The sequence below is a fragment of the Microtus oregoni genome, unplaced genomic scaffold (genome assembly GCF_018167655.1).
Source record: "Microtus oregoni isolate MIOR12 unplaced genomic scaffold, Mior012 000017F_ref0000208, whole genome shotgun sequence".
Classification (NCBI taxonomy): Eukaryota; Metazoa; Chordata; class Mammalia; order Rodentia; family Cricetidae; genus Microtus; species Microtus oregoni.
This window is the reverse complement of record NW_024543076.1, coordinates 1,905,439-1,929,674: the sequence shown is the minus strand read 5'-3', so window position 1 is coordinate 1,929,674 and position 24,236 is coordinate 1,905,439. Positions and strand designations below refer to the sequence as shown.

General features: G+C 52.0%; 1 protein-coding gene across 3 annotated transcripts in view; it reads right to left on the bottom strand.

The window, feature by feature from the left end:
- Anks6 (ankyrin repeat and sterile alpha motif domain containing 6) overlaps positions 1 to 22,135 on the bottom strand; it is a 34,275-nt gene extending 12,140 nt beyond the window's left edge. For all 3 annotated transcript variants that reach the window (XR_005975849.1, XR_005975850.1, XM_041667849.1), the window contains exons 1-10: positions 21,744 to 22,135; positions 14,190 to 14,692; positions 14,011 to 14,055; positions 12,844 to 13,048; positions 11,018 to 11,124; positions 8,034 to 8,182; positions 7,644 to 7,842; positions 6,874 to 6,923; positions 3,731 to 3,934; positions 1,634 to 1,787 (exon numbers count right to left, since the gene is read on the bottom strand). Coding sequence is in view for 1 of the 3 variants with exons in the window: in XM_041667849.1 (XP_041523783.1) it covers positions 1,634 to 1,787; positions 3,731 to 3,934; positions 6,874 to 6,923; positions 7,644 to 7,842; positions 8,034 to 8,182; positions 11,018 to 11,124; positions 12,844 to 13,048; positions 14,011 to 14,055; positions 14,190 to 14,692; positions 21,744 to 22,075 (1,948 nt within the window). In the remaining 2 variants the exon portion in view is untranslated. The remainder of the gene's footprint in view (positions 1 to 1,633; positions 1,788 to 3,730; positions 3,935 to 6,873; positions 6,924 to 7,643; positions 7,843 to 8,033; positions 8,183 to 11,017; positions 11,125 to 12,843; positions 13,049 to 14,010; positions 14,056 to 14,189; positions 14,693 to 21,743) is intronic.
- Positions 22,136 to 24,236: the final 2,101 nt, after the last annotated feature.

Sequence of the window (24,236 nt, the reverse complement as noted above, 5' to 3'; positions counted from 1 at the left end):
GAGGGGTTGGGATGGACACACAGACACTTAATTCCTGGGGCTGTTCCCAGGAAGCCACTGGCAACAGGAGCTCATGTAGCATTGTTGTTGGTTACTCCCTGCCAGGATCCCCTGGCAGCACTGGAACATAGGGCAGACTGACTAGCTGGGTCTAGTGGTGCAGGCCTGGAACTGAAGCTACTGGGAGGACTGAGAAGGAGGACTGCAAGTTCAAGGCCTGCCTGAGCAACTTAGTGACTGCCAACCTCACGGTGTGGGGGCGGGTAATAGAAGAGAGCTTGCTGGCAACAAGCTAACTGCACTAACTTTTTTAAAAGGCAAACTGATGGCGCAGCTATGGAGTTTAGACTATAGAGATCAATGGATAGACCTGAAGTATCACCTGGGGGCCAGCAAGATGACTCACAGGCTAGAGGCATCTGCCAAGCCTAAAGACCTCAGGGAAATCCCTGGGACCCATAGGGTGGAAGGAGAGAGCAGACTCCTGTAAACTATTCTCTGACCCCCACTCTCCTGTTATGGCATGTGTGCAAGCATGCGCGCACACACACAGTCACACCACAAAATAAATTAATTCTTTTTAAATTTCGGGAGTATTTGCATGAGCAGGACTATAGGACAGAGTTTACTATGCAGCGGCCACACCAAGCTCTGAATGCAGGGTGGAGAGCACCGAAGAGCAGCAGCAGACATGCGCACATCCACCTGAAACACTGGTGACACAGAAGACACCCCCCCCCAACATTCCCCCCCCCTAGTCCTCAGGACTGCAGCAGACAGCCTGGGTTCACCTCAGAGGTACATAGCCTCAGGTGGGTCACTGGAACCCCAGCTCCCTCATCTGTAATATGCAGAGGATAACATAAACGAATTGTTCAGGGACCATTTAAATGGCTCAGCATCGTGCCTGGCACAGTGTCCAATAAACCATTCTGGCTATAAATATTCATAATATGTACAAAATAAAACACTGCAAAGTTACAGCAAAAATGTTGGTGATGAGTGAGCCCTTGTGGGTGAGCTTATGTTCCCTACCCCCCACCTTTCTTGTCTTTTGGCTCATCTGGTCTTTGAGTGTTTTTTCTGCCAGATACATATATGCCTTATGCAGTGGCCTGCCACGGTGGGTTCTTGTCAAAGAGCTGGCTTTGGCTAGTCCTTAAAGTCTTTGGGTGGACTTGGACTTGGAAGTATGCTGTGGCTTAGAACTCTGGGACCCCCTGCTTTGACACTTCCTTGCCTCCAGCTTGCTGGGTAAGCCTGGGTACGTCTCTTTCCCACTCGGCACTTGGGTATCCTTGTCCGTTTGATGGATGGTAGAACAGAAGCCCCCTGAGGCTCAGCCTTCAAGAAGTTTGCACCCGGAAAGCCCTTGGCATGTTTCCCCATTTCTTATAACGTTTTTACAAGTACGAAAAACACTATGGACTTGACTTCTTCCTTCTCCATCCGGCTTCATCTCGGGAAAATGAGTGAAAGCAACCCTGAATTGTTAGTTCATTGAAAGTTCTCCAGCCACACCAAGAAGTGGGCTGGAGTGCAGCCATTTCTGGTGTTGAGTGTAGACGGAGCTCAGAGCCAGTTGGTGTGCTGGCCAGGGACCATGCCATCTCCCGGGTCTGTGGCTACTCACCTGAGCGGTTATGCAGCTCCCCACCCAGTCTGCTCATGCCCCCAATGCCACTGGCACCTCCTGAGGAATGAGGTGAATGGTTGAAGCTCCCAGAGCTGGCAGGGGAGGTGGGGCTTCGGGAGATGCTGGGGAATTTCACTGGCCTGCCAGCAGCCTGCAAATGCAAGGTGGGACCAGTTAGGACTGGGCCTTTCTTCCCGCATAGCAGAAGAGTAGTGCATGCACCCATGCTGTGCCCACCAGGGTCCCTCCCCCATGGAAAGAGCTTTCTCCCACTGCTAACAACTCATTAACTCAGGCTGAGCCCAACACTGGCCACTCGACTTCATTCTCGGCTACGGTGCCCTCCAGGCAGTGTGAAGGAGCCCACTCCCTGAGAGTCACAGTATATCCAAGACAGGTCTATCTGGGTCCAGCTTCCCTCTGCCATGCTACCTCTGCTGCTGAAACATCCCCTACAACTAAAACAACTCCTGAAATACATCCTCCAACTCCCTGCCAGGAGGCCAGTTCCACCAGTGCCAGTGTTCTGACCACGTCCCCTCCAGGAGGACCTGCTCCCCGCTGTGGCACAAGCCCTCTACCAGCCATCTCCCTCACTCTTTATCACGACACCTCGTCTTTTGGTCTCAAAGGCTTGGCTGCTGTCATGCCGTAGTTCCTGCCCCAGCACCCTGGACATCCACAGAGCCTGACCACAAACTGTGAGTGCAAGCTCACTCTAACCACCCACTCTGTTGATCCGCAATGGCCTGCTGGCCACTCAGACCTGCCTCCTCTATGGCCTGTCCTCAGTCCTGGCCTGGGCATACTAGAAGCACTCCTAAACATAAGATAAAAATAAACAAAAGCAGAACAGAACAGAATAGAACAGGAACCTTCCTGGGTCACCCAGATACTCCCTAAGTATAATCTCAGGCCTCATTGTAACATAGGGAATTCTGACCAAAGAAGCTGAGATCCCAGAGGCAGGGGCTGAGGAGATACAGCAGCCACAGGACAGGGTATGCCCTGAAGAGTCTGTGTAAGTGTTATGTTACTGGGCAGAACTGCCACTCTAAGCGTCAGCGGGGGCACAGCCCTACCCACATACACCGCAGCACACACAGCATGGTAAGAAGACATCCAGCCTAAAGTGACAGAGCAGGGAGGCCTCACATCTGCACTCTCCCTCTGCCGAGGGCTCCTGGAGGACTTCCTGGTTGCCCACCCAGCCCCCACAACACATACTCGTCTTCTGGGTACTCAGACACCCCTTGTAGGCTCTGTGTTTCATGGAGTCGGTGAACACCGTGCTGAGGGGATGCAGCATCAGTGTTGATATGCAGGCCCCTGGGGTTGGGGGCATTTCCCAGAAAGGGTAGCCATGGGAAGAGATCTTAGGGGATGTGCTGATTGACAGTCCCACCTTGTTGCACACTCAACACACCAGCATCCCTGTCTCTACTAGGACCTGAGTGCTCAGCCCTGGGACAGTCCTGTCATACAGATTCAGGGGAAGTCCCAGGCATATGCAGTCACTCAGTCACCAAAGCAGCAGGGCCTGTCCTAAATCCTCATCTACAATTGACCCACTTTCTGCAACCACAGTGTAGACAGTCTACACAGCCAAAGACCACCTGGTCCTGCTGACAAGGTCCACGGTGGGCAGCTCCAGGCTAGAGAGCACTGTGGGCAAAGAGACAGGAGTCTCCATGCACAGAATCACCGAGAGTGCATACAGTGGCTCTCTGGCATGTGCTCTTGGTCATAGCCCTGAGCAGCATTATAGAGTTCCTTAGAAGCCACAACTGATTTTTGACCCACCCCCATCAGGACAGTGATAGAAAGTCACTTCCCAGGTCACTTCCCTTGCCTCAGCAGCTGGAAGAGAGGCTGGAAAGCTAGTGTAGATCTTCAAACTGTGTTCCCCAGAGAGGACAGAGGTTCCAGACACAACCCTTGCAGCATTTTAACCTTCCATGTGTTTAATTCTTTGGTAGGATTTACCTAGACTAAAGGACATGGCTCACTTTAAAGAACAAAGCAGCTGTGATGTAGGACCCTAATCTGAGGTCCCTCTGCTTGCCACACATCTGAATCTCTGTGAGTACTTACAGTGTCTGTGCTCACGCAGCCCACAGGGTGGGCCCTGCTGGTTCTTGGGGGCAACACTGTCTTTGTGGGGTCTGCTTTCCCGTTGTGACAAGTGCGGGACCTGTCCGAGCTCCACAGCTCGAAGCTGGATGGGGGCAGGAAGGGTGGGATGACGGCCTTCAGCTTGTCACTGGGGAGCCGGGGGAAGGGAGCTCCATTCCGTAGCTGAAAAAGATGAGACAGGATTAGCTGGGCCCGGGAAGCTCCCACACGGGGAGGGTTGGGTGGGGAAGGATCCAGTTTTCCAGCACTGTAGATAATGGCACCGCTGCCCACTTCTCCACTGGAAATAGGAGCCTGGAGAGCAGTATGGGCTCTCCTCCCAGTAACCCAGGGCACTGTGGCAAGATGAGGGCGTGGACAGGAGACAGAGAATCAGAGAGATGAAGAGATGCTAGAGTGGGGGGCAGAGGGGATGGGGGCCACTCTGCAGTGGCAGAGAACTGAGCCCAATGAGCCTAGTGCAGGGAAGCAAAGCACATTCCAGATATAGACCAGACAGGATGTAGGCAAGCCTGCAGCCCCGGGGTGCAGGAGGAGGGTGCAGTGCTGAAGAACCTGCATGTGCCAGGCTGGAATGAAGGCATAAGGGGCAGAGGCCGAGGGATCCAAGCCCAGCCACACCCTGCCCATGCTTCCAGCACTGACAGTTTAGTTTCACACTGTGAATATGTGCTGGGGTAGGTATAAACCCATATAGCTCTGACGGCTGGACATCTGCATTCCCATGTCCACACTCACGGTAATTAAGAACAGACTGAACGTAGTGTCATAGAGTGTCTTCTATGGGGACAGACACCCCACAGCCAGCCCTGCCTGGGCGAGGGCAGGCAGGCATCTTTACACCAGTGGCTGCACACATCCACCCTGGAGCCAGCAGAGTCATGGACCAGCAGCCACCCACCATGGGCCACAGAGTGCACACACTGATTCCCCTCTGGTGCCCACAAGCAGTGGGGCAGAAGAATGCCCAGGCTGAAGGCAGGCCCCCAGGCTTCCCTCACTGGCTAAGCTGTCTCTCTGCCAGTCGGTGAACGGGTGTCACCCTCTCTGGCCTCTACCTGAGGGGAACTGGGTTAGATACTCAGGACAGCCAGCCCACCACAGATGGGTACTTCCATTCCTTGGGTGAAGCTGCTGCAACCCTTCTGGAAGCCAATGACTTTCACAGTCTTTGCCTGAGGAATAATGGGGAAGGAGATAGCAGTACATGGATGTTCAGCAGAGCTGTTAGAATTACAAAGAGCTACAGACCATCCCACCCCCCAGCTCCCATGGGTCTGCTCTGGGTGAAGTCATTCTGTAATGGACTGTCCTGTCACATGGCTGTTAAACATGATGCGGCTAAACAAGGTTCTAATGGCGTGGAAAAGATCATGGTAAATTGTTAATAAATTAGGTGGAAATTGTAATACCACCAGTCTTGGGTGGCTCTGGGATGGTTGAGTAAAGAGACGAACATTTAGGAAGTGCTGAAGTATTTGCTGTTATTAATATAACATGATTTCACCATCTTAAATGCTAAAATGGCTTAGGAAAAACACACAAGGGATGAAAACCAAAAAATGTCACCTTGACTCACTCTGGATGTGTGATCTTGATAATCCTGAGTGCCATCAATTACACCTGGTAGCCAGGTAGAGGGTGGACAAGGGCCAGGACCACTCTGTGCTCTGCAGCTCTGGCCCTGTCCCTTGGCAGGCAGGTAACTCAGGTTTGCCTGTCCTTGACAATACTTCCCCCTGCTGGCCAGAATTAGAATTGGGATCTTGGTGCCAAGGTGCTCTAACCTGGAGACTTTTAGCCCAGACAACAGCAAGACAGGAGAGGTAACACAGTCAAGGTCACACAGTGCTTATTCTGAGCCAAGCACTAGGCTGAGCCTCCTGGGGGGAACGATCTCATTTAAAAGCCACCACTGTGGTGACAATCACCCAAGTTATAGTGTGCAGCTTTTCTGCAGGAATCTGCCTTCCACATCTCTTCAGCAGGGGCATCATTGGCCTTTAATAAGGACTGACCACCTGGAACAGACTTCACGGGCCAGCCTTCTGCAGTGTGCTGTGCCTACGTGAGCAGAAGGGACATGCGGGATCCACACCCTCTTCCTCACGTCACAAGCTGAATGGTTTTCCTTTACCATGATGTTCAGAGTCACCACACAGCTTCAGCCACAGAACCGAGAGCACAGACGGAAACCCCTGGAGCTACAAGCCCTTGAAATCTTTCTTCCTTTTCATTTGTACTGAGAAGATTCTGTTTTAGCAGTAGAAAGTCTAACACAGGCTGTAACGGCCAGAGCTCTGGAAGCCGTCTTGGGTTGTGAGGTAGCCTTGGGAACAGTCGTGCACTGCAAACTGGGAATAGAGGAATTTGGGCTCCCAGCTCCACAGAATAAGTTGCTGTCTTATTTGCACCATTATCACCTCCGTGACTATTTTATACTCTTAGCTTAGCCTAATTCTAAGTTTATAGATCAGGAAACTGAGGCCTCTCCTAGATTAGAAACACCCTTCATCTGCTTGCCCATTTAACCAGGATGGCGAGTCTCCCTGACAAATGCTGACCATCAGTCTGTCCCCTCTAGTCCCTATAACACGGACAGGACTTGGACTTGGCCATCAAGATCTGGGGATGTGTTTCCAGTGGAAGCGTGTTTCCCTAGTACGCAAGGCCCAGGTACTGTGTAACTTGGCATGATGGATTCCCCTAATCCTAGAACTCAGGAGATAGAGGTGCAGGGTGTGTGTGTTGGGGGGTGTCTGAAGTTAAGCCACCCTTGGTCACACAGTGAGTGCCAGACCAGCTTGGATTACATGAGATCCCAAACGCTCATAAAGTCTCGTTCAAAGTTCAGGACTGGCATCTGTTCTGACCCCTATAGGAGCCAGTCTTCATTCATTGGTGCCCATTCTGATCATCCATCTACCTGTGGATGCCATGGGGGCAAACACTCACAGCCCTCCTCCTATCAGCCAGCTAGGGACTGGCAGCCACCATGCCGAGTGCTAATAGAGGGGCAGCAGTGACCAGCACAGGAGCACCTACTCTTGTCCGTCTCTCCCCACTAAGGGACCACAGGCCTCTCTGGGTACCCCACTCACCATGGTAGTCAGTAACACATCTTCCTTCTCTCTTCTCGGGCTCCCAGGACCTGTAAAACAAACAGAAGCTTCCTGAAATGCCCCTCCCCGTGACCACAGCCTGCAGAGTGGCACTGGGGGCCCCACGTCCTGGAAATCCAGCTCTCCTGGGGGCTTAAATATTTAATAGCAATTGGTGTTCAATATCTAACAGATGGAAGGCATTTAAAGGCATTTCAGAGGATGTTTTCAGCCTCTCCAGAAGCCGCTGCCATGCTGGGTCAGGCAGCGACATGCCCACTCAATGGTCTGTCTCTAACAGAGGTGCCAATGGAGTCAACCCAGGATGGAATCTGACTGCCAGAGGGAGCTTATCCAGTCCATTTTTTTTCCAGTGTGGAAATATCCTTCGACAACCTGGTGAGGTTGTGCAGTCTGTTGAATGCCCTTGGCGCTGTGTAGCTCAGTAGCTCACTGCAGAGACTCATTGTATTTCAATGCATAGCACCACAGCCAATCACACTGTGCAGGCAGCAAGTGTCAAAGGCAAGAGAGGCAGTGCCTGGCCTCTGGTCTCTTAGCGGGGCGTGAAGAACCAGAACACAGGGCTCCAGTGCTGGTTACTGCTCCCCACTTTATTTCATCCCACATGGTGTCTATCTGCTTCTAGTGTCTTCCAGACAGGCCACTGCTCCTGTGTCTCATCCCCACACTATCTTATGGTCAGCAGTTCGGGGGTGGGACCTGGGCCTTGCTCTGCTGACAACTACCCCAGGTGTGGCCCTTCTCACCACTGTCTTTGGTTGCATGGGCTGCTTCCGGTGGCCCAGGGTGGCTAGTCCTGTCCTGGGGGGGCGCCCGCATGGTCGAGTCCAGTGCCAGCTCAGGTTCATCAGAGAAAGGCAAAGGTTGGTTGGCAGCCAGCCCACGTGGCAGGGTCTGCATAAGTTTCAGCTTTCGGAACCTATTGGACATCCGGCTCCACCAGGACTGTGTGGGAGGAAAGAGACGGAAGGAGCTGAAGGGACAAAAGAACAGGCCCAGGGACAAGGGTCCTACTCCATACAGCTTCCCCCTTCCTAGGTCCCAGGGAGGCACTGCCAATCCACCACAGCACCCTTCCTTAAATATCACACAGCTCGCCAAATTCTTCCCTAGCCCTTTCAAAGAGGAAGACCAACCTTCAGGCCTCCCTTGTCATCCGGCAGCATGGGGATGCTCCAGGGTTGCCTGGCCTTTGAGTGGGGCAGCGGGGGCCGGTGGCTGGGCCGGCCTCGGTCCTTGTTCACTTGCATGCACACAGATGCCAGCAGTCGAACAAGTTCAGTGTCTATGGGCACAAAAAAACAGTGTTTGACCTGTGAATACATATTCCTGGCCCTGGGGAAGGACCCAAATCAACCCTACTTAGACTTGGAACTCAGTCCTGCAGCACCAGGGGGAGCATAACCCCTGAGGCCATAGCTCAACCTCCTCACCTGTCCATGTGCTGTTCTCAGAGGAACCCTGCCCTTCTCAGAAGTCAGGAGACTGGGTGTTGAAAAGCACAGGCTCTCAGCCAGACTACCATAGTTCCTAGTCTGTCTCTGTCCTGCCCTCAGTCCCTCTGTGTGGCTCATAAGGAGGTGACACTGACCCCCAGCACATAAAGATGTCTTGAGGATTTCAAGGGGATCCCTAGGGAGCACAGGATGCACCTAAGAGGGCTTCACACCACATTATCACTTCCTGCAGGCGCCTAGGGCAACCTATGGAAAAGGCTTGCTATTCTGTCGACCCAGAAAACCTACAAAACCATGCAAACCAAGAGGTTCAAATCTTCATGTTCACTTGGGTCCCTGTGAAACTGCCCACACAATCAGAGGTACGCACATCTAAAAAGCCACCAAGTATCCCGAGGAAGTCTTTAAGAATCAGTGTGTGCCATTCAAGCTGTGCAATTGAAAAGCTGGTGGGAAAGCCCAGGCCAAGCAGTAAGGCTGGCTGCATCAGTGGCCTCCAAAACAGAGCTAATTTGTTTTTCTTTGCACATGCTGAAAATCGCAGAGGGTGATACTGAACTTAAAGTTTAGATGTTGGTTCTTTAGTCACTGAGCATTTCCAGGTGAGCAGAGCATCTAAGTCAGGGGAACCCAGAGAGGCACCTGACCTGAGCTCGTGGGAGCACATGGACTCTGGACCAACAGTCAGGGAGCCTGCCTGGGACTGACTTAGGCCCTCTGCACATGTGTGACAGTTGCATAGGTTGGTCTCTTTGTAAGGCTCCTAGCAGTGAGATCAGGACCGGTCCCAGGAACTTAGCTGGCTTTTGGAAAACTATTCCCCGTGCTGGATGACCTCGTCCAGCCTTTATGCAGGGGGAAGAGCTTGGTCCTACTTCAATTTGATGTCCCATGCTTTGTTCAAAGCCATAGGCCTGACTCTTTCTGAATGAAGGAGGATTGGATGGAGAGGAGGGTAGATGGGAATCAGGGGAGGGGAAACTGTGGTCAGTATGTAAAATAAATAAAAAATGCTAATTAAATAATAAAAAAGATCCACCATCAAACTTAAGATTAGGTCATTTTAACCCCCAGGTGAACTCCCCTGCCTCCTTGAGATGACCTCACTGAAAAGGAGCACACTGTCCCTTAAGAAGGGCTACAGGGAGGCAAACTACATGCCAGGGCAAACTGTGAAACATAGCCTTTGGCACCAGAAAAAATTCAGTATAAAATAAATGCAAATTTTAAAAAATTAAATGTACTTTTAGTTATTGTGATCTCAACTGGAATTTTAAAAAATTATTATTATTATTATTATTATTATTATTATTATTATTGCCTTGGACAAGAACGTGAGGAAAGCACTCCCAGTTCCTGGCCCGGAGAAAGCATCCATCTACAGCAAGGAACGTATGGTCAGATCCCCAGGAGGAGGTCCTGTGTGGGACCACCTGCACTCCCCTGCCACTTCTACCTGCCCATCCTTTGCAGACCCTGTAGGATGCAACAGTAAATGAGGAAGACAGAGAAAGTACCAACCAACTCTCTAAGCCTTCGATAACAGACAAGTGTTTGAGTGAAATTTTGAACACAATTTTCATTTAAAAACCCAGGGGTTGGAAAAACAGCTTAGCAGTTAAGAGCTTTTACTCCCCCTGCAGAGGACCTGGGTTTAGTTCCCAGCACCCACATGGCGGTTCATATCAGGCTGTAGCTCTAGTTCCAGGGGACCCTTCATGGGCACTGCATATATGTGCTACGTAGACATACATTTAAGCAAACCAATCATACATACAAAAAAAGTTTTTAATCCTAAAGAAGTTCCCAAACACTAATAATGGGTATGGTACGAGCCCACATGCCCAGTCAGGAGGCTGAGTTTAGGCCAGCCTAGAATGAACAGTGAGACCCTGTCTTGTCGGGGGGTGGGGGTGGGGGGAGACTAGGGTGTAGAGATGATCCAGAGGGCAATGCCACCTGTTACCAACCTGACATGCTGAGTACAATCCCGAAAGCCCACATGGTGGGAAGAGAAAACTAGCTTCTGCCAGTCATCCCGACCACACATACACCATGGCAAGCACAAGCAAATGCAGTTTTTTAAAAAAGCCTCCATTATTATGACTTGGGGTTGGGCTCCCAGCTCAGGTTCAAAGTCAATGGCTCAGGAGGCCTCTGACCTCTGTCTCTAGACTGAATATCCAGGATAATCAAGATAACGATCTGCCAGAGACCCAGCCCCTATTCAGAAGCCCCAGGCCTTAGAAGAGGGCCAGTGGGGGGAGGGGTAGAGGGCCATCGACAACCCAGAGGCAAATGAGGTGGACCGACTAGTGTAGGACCTTGGCCTGTAGCATCTCACGTGGAGTAGAGTGGGGTCCTCCTTCACTCAGCTTTATGTTTCCTGCAAAGTCACTCAGCATTTCTGTGACCACAGGAATGGGTCTAGGTTCTAACTGCCCGCAAAGCCACACGCCCTTGTTTGTCCTCTCTCCCCCGCAACTCCACTGGTGGCGGGAAGCTGTTAGCAGAGGATGTCCCAAGGGCTGCGGTGTGCCCTCACACCTGAGACTGGTTTCTCTACAGTGTATCAGCACAGGCTCATACAGTTATGTGAGGACAGTTTGGTCCCCAGGCGAGGACGGGCATGGAGGACGGGCACTGCCTGCAGGTTTACTCACCAGGATCATTCAGCAGCATCACCAGGTCGAAGGCCGTGTACCCATTTTTGGCACGCAGAGCAACATCGGCCCCTTGATTGAGCAGGTACTTGACAATTTCCTTGTTTCTGGGGAGCAAAGGGGCAGGCAGTTAGCCTCTCTGTTCTCATGTGGGTCCTGATCACCCTACAGCTCATGTGCGAAGGTCTGGTCATGGATGTGCCCCAAAGGGGATTCTGATCTCTGCACTGAGCACTTGTCTGGACACTTGCTCCCCGGCCTGGGGTAGTGTGAATGCAATTGGTCTCCATAGTTCATGGGGAGTGGCACTATCAGGAGGCACAGTTTGTTGGAGTAGGTGTGGCCTGTTGGAGGAAGTGTGCACTGGGGTGTGGGCTTTGAGGTCTCATATATGCTCGATCCACGCCCAGTGTCTCAGACCACTTCCTGTCGCCTGCAGATCAAAGATGTAGAATTCTCAGCTCCTCTCCAGCACCATGTCTGCCTGCACCGCCACCATGCCCCACCATAATAACGGACTGAACCTCTGAACCTAAGCCACCCCATTAAATGTTTTCCTTTGTGAGAGTCGCAGTGGTCAGGTCAGGTGGTGCTGGTGCTCACTTCAATCCCCAGCACTCAGGAGGCAGAGGCAGACAGATCTCTGTGAGTTTGTGGCCAGCCTACTCTACAGAGTGAGTTCCAGGACAGACAAGGCTACACAGAGACCCTGTCTTGAAAACAAAAAGAGTTGTTGTGTCTTCACAGCAACAGAAACCCTAACTAAGACACTGCCCATGCCATGGATACTTTTGCCAGAGGTTGGAAGCCTTGGAACCCTTCCAACTTGAACAGCAACCTCTAGACCATGAGCCAAAATAAACCTTTTTCTTCATAAATTAACTGCCTCGGGCATTTTGTTAAGAGTGACACAAAATTGGCTAACCCACCGAGCGTCAGGAAAAGTGTGGCTGTGTTCCCAGACCTGTGTTCACAAGCCTGGCAACGGTAACCAGGGACACAGTCCTCAGATGTGTAAGCAGGGCACGGACAATCACCATTGTTCTCCCGGCCCCATCATGTCCTATCGTTTAGCAGTTCTGGGGCAAAGGTGCCTAGTATCAGTCCTAATGCCCCTTCCTTAATGACGATAAAAACCAGGACCTCTGCCCTAAAGGGTTCAGTCACCATGCATGCCTCTCTGTAGGGAGGACCTACAGAGACTTCCTTCCAGAAGCTTCCACAGGGTTAGCGGTTTTAAGCTTATCAGATAAGATAGCCAATGCAGGAGTGTGCTGTGGCCAGAGGAACCGAGCAAGAGGAAAGCCCCTTAGGAGAGCCAGGACCAGGACATTGAACAGCTACAAGATGTCCCCAGAGGAGACTGCAGGAGGCTGATAGCCCGCCTGGCTGGTGGGATCACATTATTTTAAAGGTGGTCAAGATGGCTATCAGTGTCTAAGGTCATAAAAAGCCCAGGCAGGTGTGACCACTGCTCATATCACAGAGGGGACACTTAATGGAGGTCTCTGAACTGCCATGTGAAAATTCCAAATGAACCAATCCCACTGAGCAGCTGAACACAAACTTGAGAAACGTATCCTTCTGCCTAGGATGCGCCTGCTGCGTGGGTTTCGACAGCCATGGGGAAATTCCACGGCCGGGCAGCAACAGGAGGTTGGCTGAACTGCATCCACACCCATTCCACCTTTCCTGCAGGCCTCAGCAGTGCCCTCAAAGCCCTGGGCTACAGGCTGCACCTCAGGCCAGAAAACCTCATCCCCCCAGGCAGGGCACTTGCTTGGCCTCCTATGGAGGGCGTGGCAGAGCGCGTGGGAGATACAGACCCGTGGTAGGTGGCCTGCATGAGGGCCGTCCAGCCATGTACACTGTCCTGCTTGTCCATGTCTGCGTGCTTCTCCACCAGCAGCTGTACCAGGGGCAGCTGCCCGGTGACGGCCGCCAGCATCAGTGGGGTCGCCCCGTCCCCATTGACCAGGTTCACGTGGTTAGGGTCTTCATCAGCGATCTCCTTGACCAGCTGAAAGTTTCCTACAAACGGCAGGAGTCCAGGTGACCCATGGTGACCCATGGTGACCCTTAGCCCTGGCACCACAAGCTCACGCATCCAGTTGTCTCCCAGGACGAACATTTGCTCCATCTACCTCTGCTGTGATCATGGGGACACTAAGTTGGGTGAGAGAGGCACTTAAATCTCTGTGTCTATGACAGATGGAAACCAGCACTTGAGCAACAGAGTACTTCCTGTGTCTCAGGGAGCAGGGTGAGGAAGGGTTGCAGGCCTGAAGAGGGAAAATAAGGTCTAGATGTCGAGTGGAGATCCCGGAGGGCTGCCTGGAAGTGATGTCTGGATCTTGGGAGATGGACCAGTGGGTAAAAGTGTTGCCAATGAGGACCTGAGTTCAAATCTCCGACTGAGACAAAAGGCAGACATATGTAGCGTGAGTATCTGTAATCTCAGTGCTCCCGTAAGGAGGCACGGACACGGAAATCCCAGCAGCTTGCAGCCCGCCTGGCCTGGCATATGAAGCAGAATATCAACAAACCCCCTCTCATGGTAGACGGAGGGAAGGTGGAAGATGAGCAACACTAAAAGCTGACCTCTGACCTCGACCTGAAGCCATGGCACGTGTGTGACACATTCTCTCTCACATACATGGAAACTCTGGGTAAAGAGCCCTTCTGTCGTAACAAAACTGAGGCCAGTAGAGAGAGAAGCCAGGGTACAGCTCCACTCTAGCTGTAGGATAGCGGGGACATGGGAGAATGTTCTAGAATCTGTGGGTAGAACACGCTAATAAATACAGGCCCCCACGGCTCACCTGGGAAGAGTGAATTATAATCACTCACTGGGAAGAGAGAATTATAATCTCACAAAAGATATACATAAATTAAAAACCCCAAACTGCATCTCTTTCCCAGATTCCTGTGCCCATGGATTAGGTGCAGAGGTCAGGGCCCTGCAATCCAAAGCTCCTTTCTGAGGAACTTACCCATCTTCAGCGCGTGGAAGATGTCAGGCCGACTTTTCTCCTCATCTGGGCAAAAAGAGATTTCAGAATTAACCGAGGAGAAGTCTAATTATAACTGCAAATTTGTAGGGTCAGAGAGACCGGTTAGCATTCTAATGGGCAGGCCATGAGGAGCCATGGGGCCGAGGCTTTAGCCTGACCTGTTTTCGGCCTGACAGTGGTCAGTGGGTCCAGGTAGTCAGCCAGATCCCTGTGCTTGCGGTCAAGGGCAACCTCAAAGGCCGTCTTCTCCAGCACACTAAGGTGGTCGGGGTTGGCTCCCTTCTCAACCAGCTGCTGTGCCACGCTGAGTTTCCCGAGGAGGGCCGCCAGCATCAGGGGGCTCCAGCCCACAGTCCGGGCTGTGTGGTTGGGGTCTGCACCCCACTCCATCAGGAGGCGTACCACGGCCTCGTGCCCGTGCTGAACGGCAGCCATCAGGGCCGTGATGCCCAGCGACTCGTCCTTACTGCCTCCCGTGGCTGGTGACTCGCTGGACGGGCTGTGATGATCCACAATGGCACCGGCCTCCAGCAGCAGCTTCACCACGCCCAGGTGGCCGCCCCGAGAAGCCACGGTGAGCACGCTGGCACCCAGCCGATTCTGAGCATTGACATCAGCCCCGTGATCCAAGAGGAGATGTGCCACACTCGCATGCCCACACCTGCCAGAAAGATGGGAATGAGAGTACTAAACAGACCACGTGACAAGTGACCTCGCCACTGCTAACTACTCCAGGTACAGGGGCTGCTCAGACGGAACAGCTGCGGCCTGGTATGAGGTACCAGGCCCTGTGCAACCATCCTCATCTGATAACAGAAGCCTTGGCTAGGCTGGACTCTGTCCCTCCTCTCTGTGACACTGAGAAGAGTTTGTTTATTTATGCCTTCATTTCCTGATCTGTACAATGGGGCCATAACCATACCTCCATGGAAGACTGCTTGTGGCTTGCTGAGCAGATAGAGGGAGCTCCTGGAGCCGTGCTTAGCCAAAGGAAGCAGGCACTCAGTGTTAGCGATGATAACTGTTATGCTTTTTCCATTCTACAACCTGCTACAGTCACCTGCCTGGTTAAGGACCACTCCGGGATAAAACGTCCAGCCCCGGGCAGCACGGTAATACACACCTTTAATCCTAGCACTCAAGAGGCAGAGGCAGGAGGATCTCCATGAGTCTGAAGCAGCCTGCCTACATAGTAAGACTCCTGATGCCCAAAACTGAAAGAAAACAAAAACAAACAAACAAACAAAAAAAACCCAGTCCTGAGGCTAGGGCACAGACCAAAATCATCACAAAAAGAAATAAATCTAAAGAACAAAACACGAGGCAGACTTTATATGAGGAAACACACCTGAGGTAGATCTACGACCTACTCACAGACTCCCACATACACACACCCTGAGTCGCAACCCACCTGCCTTGACTTCTTCCCTGCACCACTCTGCCCCCCACATCTGAGTTCTCTGCACCCTGCTACATGGCCTGCTAAGCTGTCTCTGCCAGCGCTCTGATTCCCTCATGGGCAAAGCCCCTGTGATTCATTTCTGCCCTTCCCAGCCCCACCACATGCCAGTCCTGACAGCTATGCTGGGAAGAAGGACTCTGGTACCTCTGTGGAGGTCTACTGCCACCTGCTGGCAGGAATGTTCACTGTAGGTGGCTGTGAACTTGAGTGGCCAGATCAAAAAAGTTCCAACTGTACATTGGGGCCCAGAGAAGACAGACAGGCTCCCACCAACTCCCTGAGTCCAGAGGGAGGACAGATGTCATTTCTGAGGGCTCTGAGTGGAGAGTGTCCAAGCTAGAGAAGGTTCCTGACTAACAGGAAGGAATGACAAACCAGAGAAGGGTGTGTTAGACGACCACAGTGCAGGGCGCAGGCTCAGAGGCAGGTTTTGAACTGGTTGCTCAGTCCTCTTTTCTGGAAGTGGACTTTGTGCTTCAACTAAATCTAGAGGTTTCCTCCCCCTGAAGGAGGCAAGGCCAGGGCTGAAGTCTGGTCTCAGGCTCCAACGAAATATAAAATACCTTCTGGGCGGTGAACCTTGACACAACAGGCTGCCTCCTACAGCACACCATTGAGAACTTGGTGGCCTGGCAACCCAGCCTGGGGCAGGACGGAGGATGGGGGCCTCTTCTCTGAGGCAGAGAGGTGAGTCTGGGGAGTTACACCCACGTGCTGAGGCCTCACCTGTCCTGCTCCCTCCTGTCCATCCTCCGAGCAGCCCACAACCTAAACCTCAAGGTCCCTCCCAAGTGCCCAGAGTCAGGAGGGCAGCCTACATGGCTAATACCTTCCGGCCCCTCGCCACCCCCTCCTACCCTCTCTCTTTCCTTGTACTTGTGGTGGAGTCTGACTCCACTCTTCTGCCATTTGGTCCTGCCAAGCAAAGTGCTTGGCCTCTGTCCTGCTCACCCCCACCCCAACTCACCAGCTCCGAATGAGCGGTTTCCTGGTCTCCCTCCCAAGGACCCACAGTGTGGAGCTTCCCTCTGCCTATGCCTGAGCCCTTCTTCAAAAATTATGTCTCTGCTACCTGACTGTGGCTAAGGACAGGACTAGGTAACTTCACCAGCCCATAACACAGATGGCCCATATTAGAGAACAAATGAATGCATAGAAAGGGTAACAGGGGAGGGGAGGGGAAGAAAGGGGAGGGGAGGTCTGAGAGACAGAAAGCAACCAGGGGCTGCTGTGTTGGCCTCCGCTAGAGTTCAAAGCTCCCATAGATCTTGAGAACACAAAATAAACCCTAGGGTAATCCCCAACTGCAGGGTACAGGATACTTTCAGATTCTTATCTCATTTGAAAACCAAGAGGTGAGCACAGCCTCCCATTTCACAGATAAGGAGGTTTAAGATTAGAGCAGAGAGTAATTAATCTCAATTTGAAAGTGACAGGACCCAAACCAGCCCCAAGAGTTTCCAATCACAGCTCTTCCAGCCTGCCCAGTTCCTACAGAGGAAGCAAAGGACTGAATTCGAGCAGAAATACTGAATTTGGGGATGTTTTCTGAACTCTCAGGTAGCCCTAGAGAGCATTCAATTAGGCTGAAAATACAAAATGATCCAACGGAGCCTGAGATAATTTTGCGGATGTTCAGTTTCTAATAGGTAATTACTGGAGATGAGGCTGCTGGGGGTTTCTGAGCAGGTGCCGAGACTGTCAATTAATTTCAGCAATTAACACCTGTGCTTTAAGAGCTGGCACGTGATCTTGCCACTCAGAGCACCTGGCGGCCACCCAGAGGAGTTGGGTAAAGACAGAAGCGGATGGAAAATAAACAGACCGAGGTGTGACGAGAAAAGTACCCAAAGGGAGTTGTCAACTGCGGGATTCACAGCTCCCCACGGGGCCAGCAGTCCAAGTGTGAATCTTGCAGTCACTCAACTAGCTGTGTGGCTATAGGCAAGTTCCCTACCTTCCCTGTGGCTCAATTCCCTATCTGCAGAAGAGGTACACCGATGATACATACTTCCTAAGGTTCTGGGCGGACTGGAGGAGCAAATTCATTTAAAGCAGTGAGTACAGTTCTGAACACTTTTAGGTGCTCAAGAAAGGTCACCAATAGCTGGACAGACGACACAGGCCTGGCTGAGGCAGGTAGAGCAGACCTGCTTGGACTACGGGGAAAGTTCAAGGACAACCTGAATCAATCAGTGAGACTTTGCTTTAGGAGAGGGCTGAGGTTGTAACTCAGTGGTAGCATGCTTGCCTGACAGGTGTAAGCCCCTAAATTCAAGCCCCATGACTGGGGAGGGGGAAAGGGGGAATAATCCATTATTTTGCAAATAGGAAGCTACTGCTTGTACTAAAACCATGAGAAATCGACGTCTCCAAGTCCTACCCCAAGGCCTCTATGGCTCGCCTCATTGACGGATGCTGGAACACACAAGATGTCCACTTAGGTAGACAGTGACTGGAACACAGTCCCGGGGTGGAGAGTGTCCAAGCACAGGCTCCCCTGACCAGAGGGACCAACTAATAGACCCTCCAGGGAGTCTCCCTACCTCAGTCCCTTATACGGAACATCCGCATGGACCTGGCAGCATCTCAGTGCATCTCAACTCCAGGACAGTGGGGTCACTTGTGAGGGACAGCACCTAAAAAACGCCCAGGCCCTGGGGAACAGGCAAGTGCGAATTCTAATCTTGTTCTTACGGGGGAACCCACTACCTTGGTCTTGTTCAACAGTTAGGAGTGTATCACACTAATGCTCTAAAAACAGCACCTCTCAGAGCCAGAGAGATGGCTCAGTGGTTACGAGCACTGGCTGCTCTTCTGGAGAACCTGGCTTCAATTCCCAGCACCCACACGCCTCCTGACAACTGCCTATAACTCCAGTTCTAAGGACCTCATGCCCTCCTCTGGCTTCTGAGAGTACCGGGCCTGTACACAGCAGGTGAACACACACACACACACACACACACACACACACACACACAGAATAATAATTAAAAAACAGCGCCTGTGGCAAACTGAGGCATGGAAAGCAGCCCAAAGCTTTTCCATTTGGAAGTGTCAAAGCTGGACTGTTTGGACCACAAATCCCAGCTGGCTTTACAATACCACCTGAGGGGCTCCATCAGGTCCACACGCAGCTCTTACATTGCCCCTTTCCTCTTCGTTGCTAAATCGCTAGATTACATTCCTGAAGCTAGTCACCAAGGTCTATTCCTTCAGTTGGAATATGAATATGCCTGACCAAAACAGCAAGGCCCAGCTATCAAAACACCAAAGCCTAGCAATCAAAAAAATCATACTTTGGCTACTCTAACAGATCCAATCAGGATGTCCCAACTCACCCTGGCACTGACTTTCCCCTTTTCTCCTTAAAAACCACTCCTGCAGAGACACCGTTGACCTATCTAGAGGCAGCACCCCCCACACTGCCATCTCTACCCTCCACTTGTCCCCTCTGGAGTAACAGAATCTCTTTTGTGCCCATATTAAGGAACTGAAATTAATCGGGTGATGTGGACCATCCTGCAGAACTCGGTAACCTGCAAAACAGGTGACTAGGGGTTGGTGGCACTGGGGCAAACCAGGCTGCACCCATTCCAAGCAATGCTCCCAGCGAGTTCCCTGGGACCTGGAAGGCCTCTGTGTTGGGTGGAGCTCAGAAATAAGGTGTATGACCAGGGCTCTAAACTGTACAAAGTCATTCCGAGCCTCTTTCTCGTGTCTCTTCCCGCCCTCCACCCCTCTCGTGAGACTTCAGACCTTCAGTCACAGCCTTTAGAAAGGTCACCCTAGGATCCCCATCTGGAAGGACATCCCAGTGAGCCTCTGGTATAGCAGGGTGGGGTACACACAGGGAGGGAGCCAGCTGCATGTGGACAGGCTTTCCTGGTGTGGCGAAGCATGGAAGGCTTCCTGGAAGGACCTAAGCTAGAGAGCGAAGGGGCTTTGCCAAGGGCAGAAGAGGAAAGCCTCACGCTAAGGGTTCTGCAGAGGGACTCCCTGCCCACACATGCACAGACTAGCTGTATGCTGGAGGCTCATTTTGCCATCAAAAAGGTGGAGAATATACTCTTGGCACAGAGTAAAGGCTCAGTGTTAGCATTTTAAAAGTACAGAGTGGGGGCTGGAGAGATGGCTCAGCGATTAAGAGCGCTGACTGCTCTACCGGAGGACCCAGATTCAATTCCCAGCACCCGCATGACAGCTCACGAATGTCTGTAACTCCAGCTCCAGAGGATCTGACACCTGTACACCAAAGCACATAAAACAAAGTTAAATAAAATATTTTTTAAAAATTTATTTATTTATTTATTTATTTATTTATTTATTATGTATACAATATTCTGTCTGTGTGTATGCCTGCAGGTCAGAAGAGGGCACCAGACCCCATTAGAGATGGTTGTGAGCCACCATGTGGTTGTTGGGAATTGAACTCAGGACCTCTGGAAGAGCAGCCAATGCTCTTAACCTCTGAGCCATCTCTCCAGCCCCCTAAAATATTTTTTAAAGTACAAGGTGATACAGAGAAGGAGTGGCTGAAATCTTGGCCTGAGCTTAAGAGACCAGAATGGATATACAGAAGAGTGTGGACAGCCGGGCGGTGGTGGCACACTCCTTTAATCCCAGCACTCAGGACGCAGAGGCAGGCGGATCTCTGGGAGTTCGAGGCCAGCCTGGTCTACAAGAGCTAGTTCCAGGACAGGCTCCAAAGCTACAGAGAAACCCTGTCTCGAAAAACCAAACCAAACCAAACCAAAACAAAAAAAAAAAGTCTGGACAAAGTGTCAATCTGAGACTGGGAAGCCACTGCAGACAGGCACAAGCAAGCACTCATTCCAGAAAGATCTGGAAGCTCTTCAAGGAGGCAACGACAAGGATATGCTTGGAGGAAAGGAATATGGCGGGAGACCTCTGCAGAGGTGTCTGCGGACAAGGATGAGGGGATGGAGAGAAGGGTGTGGATTCCGGGGCTATCTCAAGTCAATAGGGGTGGGTGGGTACTAGGCAGAGGAAGGCTCGCCTGGAGGAAGAGTGGAAGCTGCCACGAAGGGGAAAGGGAGGTAGAAGAAAGATTCTAAGGTCGCTTCCACTGCCCTGGTCTTTCCCTCTGGTGCCACCTCCTTTGTACCTGAAAGCCAAGTGCACTCTTACGACTACCCCTCTGGGACTAGAGATAGCTCAATGGTTAAGAGAACCTGCTGTCCTCAAAGAGACCACAGGGCTGGCTGCTAGCACATCATAACTGTCTGTACCCACAGTTCCTGGGGATCCACTGGGCTGCCTGGCTTCCCTCAGGTACCAGGTACCCATGTGGTACACACGCATACAGGCACACAAACACTCGTCCACATAAAATAGAAATAAATAAATCTAAAGAGACAAAAATATTGTCTCTTCTCTTGTACTCTCCAGCTCAGTACATTTGTTACCCACAGCCAGAAATCTAGAGATGGATTTTGCTGTCTCCCTCACTCCCGACCCCTTCGCAGGGTCTCAGTCACAAGTATCAACTTCAGTCTGGTCCAGGCCACTACTGTCTCCTCTCTGGGCTGCTGCCTTTCTAACCGGCCTTCCTGACTCTAGCATATCTCTCCGCCCATTCTCACATGTGGTGAGTGAGCCTATCCAAAACAAAACTCCGATCCAGTCGCTCCCGACATCCTTCTCAGCCCCAATATCTGGCGCCTGCCTGCTTCCTTCTCTCCAATGGTGGGCTCCTCTCCCGTTACTTCCAGCTCCTTCCGGGTCCCAGCATCCTCCCAGGTGTCTGACTACTTGCCATCATGATGTGTTCGCACTGTGCCCCTCCCACACATACATTTTCGAGTCATTTTTACACACCCTCAGGTCTCGACATGGACACGCACATCATTTCTACTAAAAATTGCCCCCGTTCTCCCAAAGGGGTCAGCTACTACGGCCAGACCTTCCAGATCAAAATTACTACTTTTATCTACCACCCCACTCCTACCCCCAGGTGGGGACTTAACTGGATCCCGGTTATCTATCTTCCAAAAGAGCAGACAGGTTCTTAGGAGACCCTTGATGCATAAACGGAATGAATGAACGCCTGGAAGATGCACTCGGCAGCCTCCAGACTGTTCAAAAGCCAAAGTTTCTAACATCCTAATTTTGTGTTTCTGAAAGAGCGCTTCTATTTCCAACAACAGACGACCCAAAAAGCAATGCTCTAAGTCTGCCATTTGCACTCCACGAGTCCCGGACTCTCTCCCTCCCGGTCCCCGCTCACCTGGCCGCCTGCATGAGCGCGCTCCAGCCGTAGTGGTTGCGGCTGTTGACCGAGGCTCCGCGGCGCAGCAGGAACCGCACGAGTGGCTCGTGGCCACCGGCCGCCGCCAGCTGCAGCGCCGAGTTGCCCGCCTCATCCGAGCAGTCCACCGGCACCGGCGCTCCGGCCTCGGCCGCCCGGGCCGCCTCGGGCCCTGCCTGCTCGGCTCCCACTTCGGGTCCCACGGCCGGCTCCGCGCCGGGCTCCAGCAGGCGTCGCGCGGTGTCGGTGTCGCCCTGTTCGCAGGCGCGGAGCAGCAGTTGCAGGCCCGGGGCCAGGGCGCCCTCGCCCATCGCCGGCCACCCGCTCCGCGCCGCTGCCCGCTCCCACCCGCGTCCGCGCGCGCCCGCCGCCTCCCTCAGGCCCACCCCCTGGGTGCGCGCGCGCCGCCGGGGCCGCGCCTGCCGGGTACGCGCGCGCAGGGCCCGCCTCCGGCCTTGGAGTGTGGGCCTGTGACTGTGTGGTGACTTCTCAGCCTTGGTGCCCAGTGCCAATCCGACCTCTGGGCCTAGCGGGCCTCGTAATCGGGTCTCGGCCGGCAAACCGCAGCTCCTCCTACCGCAGACCGCCCTCCACTTCACTAGCACTTCGTGAACAGTTGGAGACAGAATCACTTCTGCCCCATCGGTTGCCCCAGAATCCCTGCTGTGCTGGGTTCTCCATCTGTGCCAGCCTATCAGCCGCTGTCCCTTGTTTTTGACGTGTGGCTCACACTGCAGCAGTAACTTACATGTTACAGATGGAGATTTTTTTCCAGCCACACCCCAGACCCACTGAGTCAGAAACTCAGTGTGGGGGCCAGAAACTCTTGTTTAACAAGCCTTCTGGTATGTACACAAAAGGCAGAATCCACTGACTGATCTACAGGGCAGTCCTGAAAGCTACTCTGGGGGTCCAGATGATTATTTCAATCTACAGAAGAGTGACCCAGGGAGGAGTTAATATTGCTGTAGTCTGCACAGATCTGCAGACGCGGCTGTAGGTAGGACTCGGGTCTTCTGACATCAAGTTCAGAGCTCTTTCCATGCTCAACAACTATTTTTTGGATGCCTGCTAGTGCCAGGCACAGCTCCACATACTGAAAACACTTGAAAGGCAAGATAGCATCTCTGCCTTCCAGGAGCTGACCCGCCCATTCCGGCTCTAAAGATAGGATGTGGAAATAACTTGAGTGCTGGATGGAAGTGAGGGCTGTTGGCACAGTAAACTGAACATGAATCCAAGCAACCCAGGCTAGAAAGGGGGGAATTGTTTGATAATTGAGCCAGCAAGGGAGTCACTGAAAATATAGCACTTGCAGAAACCTGAAGGAAGAAAGTAAGCCATGGTGACATTTAGGGAATGAGCCAGTGAAGCAGAGCGCTGGAAGAAGGTTCTAAGAAGCAGGCCTGCCCACAGGCAGTTCAGACTGCTCATTACTTCATGAACACTTCCATGGGAAGGAACTATAGATGGTTAGCAGTGGTGTCAAAGCCCAGCAAGAAGCCAGACATACAGAACAGTCAGACAGGACTGTTACACACCAAGTCCCACCAATGTATGACGGTAACAGCAAATCCGTTAGGTCTGGGAGGGCATGAGTCACAGGTGCAGGGTGGAGAGAGTGGGGGCAGGGCATCAGAGCTGGAAGAAGGGGCCCTTTAGGTAAAGGATGAGGATGAGAAAATAGCTTGAAGGTTTTCAGTGCCCGGCTGCAGACTGTGGCGTTTGTTCTGTGAGCGAGGAGCCTTAAGAAGTGTTTGGGCAAGGGAGTCAAAGGCTAGAGCTAGCCACTCCTGTACAGACAAGCATCCTGACTCGTCTACCTTCAACCCCAGTTATGGCAATAGGGTAGGGTGAGAGACAACCACCTTCAGAATTTCTAAGGAAGCCATTTATTTCCCTGAAGATCTGAATAATCACACCTCTGTCTTGTTTTCTTTCTCGTCTTTTCTACGTTTTCACTAATTGTTGTTTCATTATGAAAGCAATATAAAAGATAAGGCTGAGCTCGGTGTACCTTCCTGCCATCCCAAAATGTGGGTGACAGAGGAAAGAAGACGATGAGTTCCAGGCCAGCCTGAGTTACTTATCTTGTCTCCAAAAGCGAACAAAGTGAGCTGCAAAACCACTCTGTTGATAAAGTGCCTGCCTTGTAAGCACGAGGACCCGAGGATCCCCAGCACCCATTCCAAAGCTGGGAGTGGTGGCACATGTGTGTGAGCAACCGCGCACTTGGGAATAGAGTTGGTGAGACAGGCAGATCCCTGACACTCATCAGCCCGCCAATCTAGGCTAATCAGCCAGTTCAGAGTTTAATGAGAGACGCTGTCTCAATAAATATGGTGGAAAAGAGAGATCAAGGTAGATAATTGAAGATGACCTCTGCTCTCCATGGGCACAGGTAAGTACACAAATGAGTACGCACAACAACAAACACAAAACTTTAAAAATAACCAAGTAATAGTAATAAGT